Source organism: Thermobia domestica, chromosome 12 (genome assembly GCF_964235325.1).
Source record: "Thermobia domestica chromosome 12, izTheDome1.hap1.1, whole genome shotgun sequence".
NCBI lineage: Eukaryota > Metazoa > Arthropoda > Insecta > Zygentoma > Lepismatidae > Thermobia > Thermobia domestica.
This window is the reverse complement of record NC_137465.1, coordinates 39,818,525-39,832,266: the sequence shown is the minus strand read 5'-3', so window position 1 is coordinate 39,832,266 and position 13,742 is coordinate 39,818,525. Positions and strand designations below refer to the sequence as shown.

At 34.4% G+C, this 13,742-nt stretch overlaps 1 protein-coding gene across 3 annotated transcripts in view; it reads right to left on the bottom strand.

The window, feature by feature from the left end:
• Window positions 1–13,742, bottom strand: part of LOC145666417 (elongation factor-like GTPase 1) — a 642,062-nt gene that overhangs the window by 584,283 nt on the left and 44,037 nt on the right. For all 3 annotated transcript variants that reach the window (XM_081733628.1, XM_081733627.1, XM_081733629.1), the window contains exon 10: window positions 2,007–2,136. In XM_081733628.1, the coding sequence (XP_081589754.1) occupies window positions 2,007–2,136 (130 nt within the window). The remainder of the gene's footprint in view (window positions 1–2,006; window positions 2,137–13,742) is intronic.

Sequence of the window (13,742 nt, the reverse complement as noted above, 5' to 3'; positions counted from 1 at the left end):
TTTATTACTACCCGACTGTCGTCGTTGTGCAAACATTCAGCATGATATGACGTAGGGAAATGAATTACATTAATGTAGTAGGATTTAATATCAACATTGAAACATCGCAAATTAAAGAAAAGCATGTGATAACAAATATCATATTTGAATATAATTTACTCTTGAACTAATTGCCACAAAATTTACTTCAAAATTGAGTTTCTGGAATGCACGGTATGAGCGTAGCTAGAAGAAAAACTCAATAAGGATGATCGGGATTCGAACCTAAGACCATCCAAGTAGGAATCCCTTACATTAAACATTCATTAACAGACAACAACGCAAAGTATTTGGCATTATTTTATCATATACATAGTTCTATCAAATATAACTTAAGGGACACAATAGGAATAAACTTTTACTGACTTAAAAAGTGTTCATGAACAAGAGAAAGTTCATTATACACACTATAACTAAGCTACAAGAGGTCTGCGTCCCATCTGAACGGCGCATCCATTATGTCAACGTTTGGAATATCCCATTCTAGTAGGTAAAGGAAGATTATATGACAGACTACGTAGAGTTCTCCATGGCTGAGAGGATAAAGTCAGGGATCGATAACTTAAAGGTTAATGGTTCGAAACCCGGCTCGAAGCTAAAGATTTTTTAAATTCTTAATTCCCCAGATCTTAAGATCTTTCTGTCCCTTCGTAATCATCTGATGCTCTAAAAAGAGTTCCCCATCTTAATTCGACAACTGCCTAACGACTTCGCAGATCGGAACCTTTCCTTCTTGTTTTACAAAGTAACAATTTTCATCATAATACGGATGCTGTCCGATCATTTTTCCTCCAATTCTAAACTTGTATATGTAAATCATTCCTTTCTGTCTCCATATTTGAATCTCTCTCTCTCTCTCTCTCTCTCTCTGTCAATGTTGTCCATGAACTCATATGGCTTGGGATCAAACCTTCGACCCTTGAAACCAAATGTAAGCACTCTAGCAATGTGCTATCGTAACTATATAGGTTTGTTGTTAAAAGCACCGTCATTTTAGATTTTGTCCGGGTCCGAGGGAGGGGGGAGGCGGAGATTTTCCGCCGACATGATAGTTTCACTTTTTTATTAGTAAAAAATGAAATGAAATCTATGTTTTCCGTCCCACGATTATACGGGGTAGGCTAAGGAGACGGTGACGATAAGCAAAAAAGGAAATGGTGGAATTAAAAAGTGGGAGGAAACGGGAAAACCTACGTGCACGGTGTTTGTCCACCACAAAGTTTACTTGGCGCGAGCTGGGATCGGTCTTTTTTTATTACATTACTATACATGTGATCAAACAATATGTATTTATTTATCTAAGGGAGGGGGCAATTACACCCTTCTGTCCTGCCCAAATGGCGCCAACTGGAACATTTGTTTGCAATTACTGAAAAGAAATGAATAACACTCATTTCTGTCCGTAGTTTTTAGAGCTCTGCACTCGCATTACAGACTTTGGGAAGCACAAAACAATTAACAATTTTCATAGATTTCACAAGGACTATCTTTCTAGGTTGATATGATATGCAGCCTTTGAAGAAGGGAAAGAATGCAAATAAGGACGTTTATGAAGCTTTAGGAACATTTTGTGACATTTTGTTTTCTTCAGGGCTCTAGAAAGGTATTTCGGAACAAACGAATGAAAGAGACGGCTTTAGAGCTATAAACCTTGTAAACTCGTTCCTGTTTATTTTCGTCTGAATGGAAAGAGTACCTCACCCACTATTTTAGACAAAGAGAAGTGGAGGGTAGTTGGGTAGAATACCGTAAGTAATCATTCGATGAAAAGTGTATTTCTGAATGCATAAGCACACGGCGCAAGAGTTTGTTCCTAACTTGGACTTAAACTTTTTGTAATATTTTCTATGTATCGAACTGGCCAATAGTTTGTAAGCTTCTTACTTGATTTTGACAGACAAGTATCTAAGAGTCAAGAAATGTCAGTTTTAAGAAATAAAATGTTACGAAAATTTCTGGCAACTAACCTCCTGATGCAGCTGACTGTTGTTGAGCCATCTTTTCCATATGACGCTGCCTTGCTTGCTCCCTCCGTGCAGCAATTTCTTCAGGCGTAAGAACTCTAGGCTGATTCTCTGGTAAGCATTTCCGCTCCACCTACAATTACATTCGATTTATTTATTTAAAAAAAAAAGTTCGTGTGATTTAGAACATTTTCTTTTCCTTTGTGTTTAAATTGACTATAACATCAAGCTTAACAAGACCAAAAATTCTAGTTATGAAAAGATAAAATAATTCAACTTAATATGAATATACCTGTACTTATTTCAAGCTTCATGGGAATAACGGTGAGTCTAAATTCCTGTTGGAAGAAGCGTCAGGCGATTTTACAAGTATATATATAAAAGGGATTGCACGAATTCCTGTTTCATATGCCATTCGCTCTTATAAGCTACATTGATTTTAGCTTTTTGTCCACTTTGCGCAGCATAATTTTGCCACTGTAGTAGTAACTACCACCAACTATAAAGTCGTACGCAAAACTTTCCACACATTCACATACCCAGTCAAAGCAGCCTCTGGCATCACAGGGACGATAGAAAATGGCCCTATTTTGTCATACTCCAACAGACACACCCATGCCTTATCCAAAGTCACTACAAACTCCCTCCTTTCCTCTGAAAGACGGCGTTTGTACAACTTTTGATTGTTTCTTTTCCTCTCTATAATACGTGAGGGACGAAACATATGAACTCGAGCTTTGTGTGCCTCTTTACTAGGTGTAAATCTTGTGCAATTATGCGATTTACAGTCGCAGTGAAAAGTTGTACTATTAATGATATTGTTCTTTGAGATGATGGGTTCCCATGTTGCACGAAGGAACGCACTTTCTGCAACAAAATCGAGGGTGCGCCCGGTCCTTCGATATTAAAGATGCTTAAGGTTAGTCTAAAGGGATGAAATAGTGTCGTCAGAAAGAAGTACAATTTTACGTTCGCAGGGGGCATAGCTTTCAGTTTTTACGAAATTTACAAAAATAGATGGCAGTGTTGTCGAACCCGATTTGGAAGATTGAGTTAGAAGTTTACCTCCCCTTCTTTATTTTTTTTTCCTCGCGCAGGATGGGGCAGAGGGTGTGGGATGTCGTTTGTCTGCGACCTTCGTAGGAATTTTCTTTTTCGATACTTCCATCCCTCTAAGTAACCTGACACCACTGACCACTGTCTAGTAATCTGCAGCTTGTACGGAAGAGGAGTTTGAAGCTAATCGTTCCATTTCTGGTAAAGAACGCTGAATAGCGAAAATGCCGATTGCTGAGAACACTTTTTTTTTCGGTATTTTCAGTATATTGCTTGTCTTTTTTCACGTGATACTGGACTTGCAATGAAATACATTTGCTCAGCACAGATTTAATAAAAGATTTCAGAAATGACAACTCAAATTGAACACAAGAACCCCCAGTGGCGTATACACAACGTTATAAAGAGGAGTTCAGGCACACAAGTTCATATCGTATACCTTTGATCTGTACAATGTATTAACGGGTAAAGTACAAAAATTTGAATTCTTTATCCAGCATAGGAATTTTGAAATGCGTTACTCCTTTAAACCTTCATGTACTATTGGTGTGGAGTCATAACGCTATTTAGCGATGAAGACAATATAAATTTTCCGGAAATTTTTCATCACTGATTCCACATTTCAATGCAATTATGGAAAAAACACAAAGAATTTCATTTCTCACATTAGTGATCCCACAGATTTGAGAACGTTGTTTATCAAGTGAATTCCCTTTTTTAAAAAAAAATGATTTTTAGTCTTGAAACTTACTGTATTTTCAATTGAAATATCCTTCACTAGGAAACAATCATGTATCTTTAGAATATATTACTTATTGCATAAATTTTCTGAATCTTTTTCTTGTCAGTAATAATTCTAATTAGTATATTTTAATAGCATGTGAAATTTCAAATTAGCATTACAAGGGGGTCCGCAGATCACTTCCCGAATGAACAGGGGGTCCGCGTTATCGGAAAGTTTAAGATTCTGGGCTAGTGCATAGATCAACATGAAAGATCGATCCTCACAGTGTATTCCATTACCCAACATAATGTCACGTCCAGGAAATATAAGGGAAACGAGAGCCGTACTTTTTATTTCTTTTTCGGATGAAGAAAACAAGTATAGTGAGATTTCTTGCTAAGTTTATTGTTATATATAAAAACTATACTCTTACATGTTAGAGAGTATATTTTTATATATGAACTCCCTCCCTATGCATTATGAGATGCAGAAAAAGATGAAAGGTGTAAATTCGATTTTTTTGTTTGTTTATTAAGAAAGCATGTAACGTAAATACATGCATGAAGCAACAGCGGTGGGCGTCAGTGTTGTTTTTATGGAGAAAGGAGCTGTTACAGTGTATCCATTTTTTTTCAAAGTAGTAATTTAGATACTATATGTCTACGCTATGTAAACACAAAATAGTCTATAAGCTATTGCTTATATGCTTAGCATAAGCGTCTTCGGCGCAGGAGACTCGAATTTGATTCCCGGTGGGAGCTCATATGGTTTGGATTCCACTTAAGCCGTAGATTAACGCCCCCTTAAAAAAACTATGAGAAACCTCTTCCAAAATATGTACCTACATCAACCACTGCGAGTAACTTTTGACTCAAGCATCGGTATACATCATACGATTCACCTAATTGCGTAAAATGGAGTAATTTTTCATATTACTCGCAATTTTGAATATATGTATGCACAGAATGATAATGCTGTTGCACGACTGTGTAAAAATAAATGCATCAAAAACAATATATCGGTATTTTCATATGTGTATGGAGCCTCTCCCTTTTTAAATTTCGATTCAAAACCAAAATCAATCCTTTGTTATTGACAGCTTTGAAAAAAATAGTTCGTTTCGAAACAATTCAATATATATTTACAAAATTAATTTGGCCAACTTCACACTGATCCCTCTTTTAGACTTCCAAACTATGCTGTGCATAAGGGGCGCTGTCGATCTCTTGACAAGTATCAGAGCAAAAACAGCAAGAGATATCGTGATGCGAATTTTTGCAATCCATTCAGAATACTAAGGATAGTTGCCATCTCCTCCGTTAACTCTCTATTCAAACCGGAAGTGGTTAAAATGAGACACTTCCCGTTTCAACGTTTATCGCCATAGAACGAAAACGGTAACATACCGGTATATAGAAAAGCGGTATTTTGAAAACTATTTATCGTTTTAAGAGTAAGTTCCACTTGCTTCGTTAATTCTCTTTTAGTACTGGGAGTGATTCAAATTAGCTATTTCCGGTTTAGGTTTCAACTTTTTCACCATAGAACGAAAATGGTAACAGATAGCAAGAAACAGTTTTTACAAACAATTCAGTATCTCAAGACAACATAATATGACTATCCACAACACTACCAAAACAAGAAGTGGTTCAAATTTACTATTATTTTCGGTTTCATTGTTTATAACCATTAACTTATGTCGGTAATAGATAGCCAAAAGCCTTTTTTTTTTTTTTTTTTTTTTTTGGTAAACGATTGAGCGTCTCAAGACGACATGTTATGACTATCCACAAACTCTACCGAAACCGAAATTGACTAAAATATACTATTACTTCCGGTTTCAGTACTGATCTCCGTAAAGCGAAAACTGTAAATGCTATCAAGATGTGGTTTTTAGCAATTAATTCAGTGTCCCAAAAATAGGTTTGATTTTCTTCCTTAGGCCTCTATTCAATCCGAAAGTGATTGAAATAAACGATTTTTAGTTTCAACCTTTATCGACATAGAATAAAAACGATAAGTAACAGCGACTAATGGCTTTTTGATATGAATTCAGCGTCCGAGTAACAGGTTCTATCTTTGATCGTATTACTCTATTACAACAAGTACTTACAGATGCACTACTTCATGTTTGAGTATTCAATTCACATAGTTTGGAAGTCTTAGTTCCACACTGTGAAACGATATTCACTTATTTTCAAAATTTCGATTCAAGGCCCAAGCATATCTTTATAATGTAAATATAAATAATGTGTGTGTGTGTGTATAAAGTATCTATATACATATGTATTATGTAAAAATTTATTTTTATATTTTTCAAACAAACGATGGCTTTAGATTTTGAATTCGCCGAGTCGAGACGGCATTTTCTTCATATGAGTAGAGACAGACTTAAATTTCGACTTGTCTTGTGCGCGTTCCTAGTTTTGAATCAAATTTTGAAAATTGAGGATAGGGTGAAGTATGAGCTTTATTTTTTAAATATTTCGTTTTTGTTGGTGAAATAAATTATTTCTTCAAAAGAATCAATCACAAATAGAATACAAATGATTGATTTTGGCTTTGAATCGAAATTTATTAGGGGACAATTTCACACATGTGCATCTGACGTATTTCTAATTGTTTTTGAGTGCTCTAACATATTTTAATGTGTTATAAAATTTGCTAGGGATGCGCACGAGACAAGATTTCTGGCTGTTTCATCTCGAAAATGTGCTGTAAAAGCGATGTCTCGACTCGAAAAATGTATATTTGTCAATTGGAAGAGCCGTGTCTCGACTCGAATTTTGTCAGGAAAATCCTTTCTCGACTCGTCTTGTGCTCATCCCTAGAATTTGCACTGCCTGTTGATTTTTGCCAGTCATCAACCGTTGCCAAACCACTTCTGTTAACTACCGAAAGTTAGTTTCGACAATGCTGTATAACAGCGTTTCCCAACCTTTTTCAACTTGCGGCACACTACGGGTCTAACTTGAATTCTCACGGCACACTCATAGGTATTATTATTATTATTATTATTATTATTATTATTATTATTATTATTATTATTATTATTATTATTATTATTATTATTATTATTATTACTTGTAAATAGAAAATACCGTCGTATTTGTTTTCTTTGATTACTGACCTCCTTCTCACAAAGAATAAAGCTCAATCACTGGTTTTCCTCCATCGTAAATCATTATACTTACTTTTCATTCAAATTAAAAAAATAGAAAACAATTCCAATGAAATATAGAACTCAGTCTTTTAAAAAATACGCTTTCTTTTTCGAAGAATGTATCCAACCTGTCACAAGGATGATCACTAAATTACGAACGAACAAACAAATCTCTTGTACTTTTAAAACAGAATTGCGGTAATTTGTATGAGTGTTTGCTTTGTCGAAAGGATATAATGAGATTTTAAAATTTCAAGTTACGAAATAATCTGAAACAATAAAGAAACAATAATGATCATAACAGTGATAATTAATACTTTTTTCAACATTAAAAATGAACAGATAAGTAACACAGTGTGAAACTTATAATTTATTAACATGGTTAATATACGTCAGAATTTTAAATATTAATAAAATTCTGTTTTCGAAATACAATCTATGTAGTAATAATGTATCTATAATAATATAGTACAATTACAGTATTTTTTCATTGTAGAGGTTCATAGTAATGTGAAATTTAAATGCACATATTTCCTGTCTTGCAATTAGGTTCCTATATAATTAATAATTTTGTTTTCATTTCCTCGCGGCACACCAGCGGCCCATTCGCGGCACACCGGTTGGGAAACGCTGCTGTATAATATGGCTAGTTTCTACAATGCTGTTGTATAATCGTTATTCCAAAATGATGAATCAACTTTCTTGAAGCAGCATATGATATGAAGAAGTGTCATAATTTTAGTAAGGTCGGGAACATATAACGCACTCTAATTTTTCAGAATTGAGATGATAACAAAATGTTGGGCTTATATTACGGCCAATACGAGCCGTAATATCATAATGCGAGCTTGAGTTGTATATGATGAAAAAAGCAAAGATCAGGTAGAGAACGTCACTTGTTTTCTATATTTAATAACAAAGGTAATTATTGACAGCACACAAATTATCGCGGTTTCAGAAACCACAATAATTCTGTGGTAGAAATTCTACTTTGAAGACCAAGCCAAATAACGAGTTTGATACTAGACAGTGTATTTAAACATCGTTTGTTTGGAGAATGCGAGAACGAGTCTATATGAGACGTGTGGCTACATGCTTATCTGCATCCTAACTAGTGCTGTGCGATATTTCGCTATATTGATCCATCCATAAGATATCTTCGAATATCTAAACATCAATACCGAAATATTTACGAATCGATGTTTTCGGTATTTCATATTTTCAATATTCAATGTTTTCTTTCTTTCTTTTTTTTTTTCTTTTTTTTTTTTTTTTTTTGATATTTCAATATCTTTCCATATTTCTGTTTTTCGTTTTTCTTATAACATGTTTGATGTTGCCATATAGATAGTCTACCACTGATGGAATAAGTCACGAATTTCGTGTAACATGACTCGGAAGAGACATTGCAATCAGACCCAGAAAAACCCATGACTGAGAAACCATGACCAATCATCCGGAGTGACCCGATGATTCGATAGAACCCAGAGATGGAATGTTGTCATATACATGAGAAGTTTGTGTCAGGCTACTAATGCAGTTCTAACAAACCTGATTCTCTCCTCTTTCATCGCCTTTCCACTAAATATAATTTTATTTTACGCTTGCTTGCTTCCTTGTGTCAAGTGTTACACTGAAAGATAACTACAACGCTTATAAGGGTACCAACATTCAAAATCACAAAGAAAAGATAAGTCACATGTTTGTCATATGAGAGATCGTTAATGTTTAATCGATCTGTAAAGCTTCTTGTTTAGAACATAAAAAATACCGCTGAGGTTAATCAGTTTTTGTTAATTCTTTTTTGTATAGGCTATAATCAAAAACCACATGCTTGAATACGAATAAACATGAAATTATATTTGAAATATTCAAAACATGAAATGTTGATTAAGAAATGTCACATCAAGTATCGGGTGCCTAGCTCAAGCAGTGAACATCATTAATGAAGTATAAATAAAATTTTTGCAGTAATTCTACAGAGCTATTTCGGTTGCTTCTCAGTCACCAGGTGTATCTGAGTTTCCGGATATGATTTGGTGTCCGGGTTCGTTCAGTCACCGAATCAGACCGAGTCTGAGAAGCGAACCCGGACCCGAATGACTCGGACAAAAGTCGAGACCCAAGTGGCCCATGTCCCATTCCATCACTGTTATATGCGTAATCGAATAGTCCGATTTCTCAGTACTGCTTTAATTCAACAACACTTTTGGTTGCTTTCTGGATATTTTTTACTTTCCAGTAACGATAAGAGAAGAAAACATGGTGACTGTAATGGAAGTGAATGATCATGATAGAATTGGCGGAATGAGAATGTTTTTGGAAATGAAAAAGCCCCAAGAAAACTGCGGCTACAGTGTTTCCCCCCCACAAATTTGCGTTGGCGGGATCAAACCAGGGATGCCTGAAACTAGACGTGAGCGCTCTATCAGTGACCCATCGTATCGTCCTCCAAGCGACAAAGATTGATTGAAATTGGAAGTGATTACTTATCTTATTAAAATTTTATGATCTCAGTCTCTAAGCGTCTATATAGTTGGGAAAGTGTACAGATTCTTATACGAACAATACTCGAACAAAGAAAGGGCTTGGAAATTCAAAAGTGGAGAAGAGTAAAACATTTATTTTAGTTTGTCTTTTGATAATAATTGCACAAATTTGACATGTGTCCTCAAAGGAGCACATATAGCGCACAAAGGGACTACGATAAAAAGAGACGATTTAAAAAAAAAAAGTTGATGAGGCTAAGTACACTTCGAGAAATAAATGCATTTCATTCATTGTCAATTGCGAGTAATCTTGGGAAGATTAATAAATTAACTGATGATGCTTTTGAATACAAATAATCGTGCTTGAGGAAATTTCAGAAATATAATTAATAAATTTTTTAATTAAAGATAACAAGCAAGTGTAAACAATCCTTGGTTTAGTTTTATTTATTTATTTAGTTAAATATTTTTACATAATTTCATAATATCAGTATAGCGGTGTAAAGACAAAGTAACTCGAATGTTTTTTGCTATCAGAGGTGAGCGGTTTATCCAATCTAATCCAGTCCATTTACATGAGTTTTATGGATGCAGTAATAAGACATTGAAACAATATTGTTTCCCCTCAACAACACGCGGTGAGTTGTCATAGCATATAGCTGCATTTGCTCGCTTGAAAACCGTATTGATTGTATTTATCAAATTTGAAACCAAAATTTTCTAATCGCAGTTTCAGTTACATAATTATTCTAAATTGTTCATAAATGTTCCTGAGAAACCTTTGAGTGATTGGTATTTGTTTCCACATATAATGTGTAACAGAAAGGTGCGTGTGAATGTATAGTTATATTGTGTGTGTTTCGTGTTTTAGAGAGAAACTCACAAGCCGGTCGTGTCCAGTGTATTCAGAAGGATGTTGTCCCTCCCCTCAAGGACAGTGAAACGAATTGGAGGGAGAAACGAAATTGGACACTTGGAAAGAAAACAGATGTGAAAGAACGCGGGGGAAAACTGTGGGTTCGGTTAAACTGAACATGTCCATTATTATAATACCCAGAATAACCAAAACATTTTGCATAAATTAAGTTGGTTCACAACAATGGTTGGTTTACAAACTTACAACAATGGAAAGAATAAATTGTAGTAAAATTTTTATATAAAAATTCATAGATCACTTGGTCCTGTACTAAATGACAGAATTTCAGAGACCTAGAACAAGCGGAGGTATCTAATTCCTTTACAACAATTAAAAGCTTACAACAATGGAAAGAACAAAATATCGAAAAATTATTACGTTATGAATCATACACTACATTATGGTATGCCCAATGCCGAAATTTCAGAATCTTAGAATAAATGATAACGGGAAAAGCATTGGATTCCTTCAACAATCAAAAGCTTACAACAATGGAAAGAACAAAATGCTGTAAAATTTTCGCCTTGAGTTTCATATATTACTTCATTTTATACTCAGTGACAGAATTTCATCGTCCTTGTGCGAACAATAACGGGAAAGGGATCAGATTTCTCCACAACAATTAAAAGGTTACAACAATGGGAACGAAAATACATAATAAAATTTTCGCCTTCATATTTATACATTACTACATTCTTTGCTAAATGCTAGAATTTCAAAGTCTTAGAACAAGCAGTAACGCGAGAAGCATTGGATTACTCTCCAACAATTAAAAGCTTACAACAATGGAAAGAACAAAATTACGAAAAAATTTCAACTTGTGATTCATACATTAGATCACGCTATACTAAATGCCAGAATTTCAGTGTCCTAGAACAAATGATAACGGGAGAAGTATAGGATTTCTCTGCAACAATTACAAGCTTGCAACAATGGAAAGAACAAAATTTCGAAAAATTGTCACCTTGGAACCTATAGACTACATCATGCTGTACTAAATACCAAAATTCCAAAGTCCTAGAACAAATGGTAAGGGGAGAGGCATTGAATTCCTCTGCAACAATTAGTTGAACTCAACAATGAACGAGTCAACAATTCGAAAATCTGCACGGAACAATTGCTGCGTATAGTCATTATCTTCAAACAGACTGACAGTGAAGAACATAGTTCAGTATTTGTAAAAGTTATTAGTCATTTTTGTGAATATTAATTAACATTGAAAAGATAGGGCGATAGCAACGCCATCTCTTATCACAGAAACAAACTTTTTGTGGCTTTAGACCATCCTTAATATTGGAGAGTCCAGCAATAGCACGGGTTTCCGTTTCGTTAAGATTTAAAGCAGTGCTGATCTCTTTCTTTGACACAAGAAACCTTTGTCATACATGAAACATTCAATGTCGGAAAGTGCCCAAACATAGAATATCCAAAAAGACCATACTTTTCGGATCCACATGATCCAGCCACCCTTCCTGCAAGTCAAGATTCAGTACTATCAAACTACTCACAATAATTGTTCGGGTGTGTTTAGGCGTGCTATCTAGTGACGAATTCATTATCATAAAACTGAAACAACCTTCGATTTTTTTTTTTAATGGAGATGCTTGTCCAGGGTGGTCGATAGTGGTAGCGAAATCTTCTTGTATAAATTGATTAGTAGCTATTTGAAAATATATTTTATAATATTGAGAGCGGCTTTCAATTAAAGCATTGATCAAGACAAATTTGTATGTGATTTTTTTTTAAACTATTATCCAAGATTGAGCGCTAAACTAGAAGAAGAGAGGAGTTCTTCTCATTTAATGTTTCCTTACAAAATGATTACTAATGTTATGACGATAGAGAGAGTGTGATTTAACAGAATATAGAGTATGTATAGAGCATAGCGCTTAAATACAGTCATGTCTTAGCCTCATAAGAGTAAAAGTTGAAAGGGCATTAGATATGATCTATTTATTTATAATATGGAAATTTCTGATACGTTGAAATGCTGAAGTAGAAAAGTAAAAAATAGTGGATTTATTATTATTATTATTATTATTATTATTATTAGTAGTAGTAGTAGTAGTAGTAGTAGTAGTAGTAGTAGTAGTAGTAGTAGTAGTAGTAGTAGTAGTAGTAGTAGTAGTAGTAGTAGTAGTAGTAGTAGTAGTAGTAGTAGTAGTAGTAGTAGTAGTAGTAGTAGTAGTAGTAGTAGTAGTAGTAGTAGTAGTAGTAGTAGTAGTAGTAGTAGTAGTAGTAGTAGTAGTAGTAGTAGTAGTAGTAGTAGTAGTAGTAGTAGTAGTAGTAGTAGTAGTAGTAGTAGTAGTAGTAGTAGTAGTAGTAGTAGTAGTAGTAGTAGTAGTAGTAGTAGTAGTAGTAGTAGTAGTAGTAGTAGTAGTAGTAGTAGTAGTAGTAGTAGTAGTAGTAGTAGTAGTAGTAGTAGTAGTAGTAGTAGTAGTAGTAGTATTTTCTTTCTCTCTTTCTTCATCAATCATCAGTCGATTTATATTAGAGAAACCTACTAAACAAAGTCTCAAGAGTCTGGTATCTTCTTTAAAACAAGTTTTCATTGACACAATCGACAGGTCAAAAATGTTTTCTTTCTGTTGGTGTAAAAGTTAGGTATTGATAGCTGTGAAGAAAGTAGGTACATACTCTACTGTCAGAAGTAGGCATATATCATATGTTGATTGTTGAATGTTTAGTCAAAATAATGGTCGCAATGTACACTCATGTCCAAAATTATTGTCGGATTTCTATAAATATGATGTTGTAGGAATATACTTTGATAACAAATTCGCCCGGTATTTCTTATGTTAGTATGTGTATAATCGGCAAAAACATGTATGTGACAAGTTTCATGTCAAAAGAGCAGTAAATAAGAACAATAAAACGAAAATAAAACTTTCTTGTTCATTTAGCAAGATTTTGTTTTACTCATTTTAATTGTCGTACGAAATTGTCGTATTTTTTTTCCTATGAAATTTACCACAAATATACATTTCCCGATTATACACATAGTATCAGTATTAAATGTACCCTGCAAAATCACAATCATATTATATTCTTACAAGAAGACAGTTATAGATATGCGATAATAATTTTGGACATGTGTACATTATCTAAAGAATGAAAGGATTGCGAACAAATGCGTATTCTTTTGATTTAGATGTGTAATGTTTTGGCATATTAGCTAGTAAGGTTATTGATGGTTGCGAGAAACTTTAAGTTAGAGATGACAGAATAAAGAATGTCGTAGAAGTCGACTGTGTTGTATTATTATAGATCACGGTGTGGGTTGGGTTTCTGTTGTTAAAACGAGCAGTTGGACGTCGGCAGTCGCACACACTGAACAGTCTTTGCAGAGTATGTAAAGAGGAATGGAAGTAACTTGTTCGAACTATGTTTC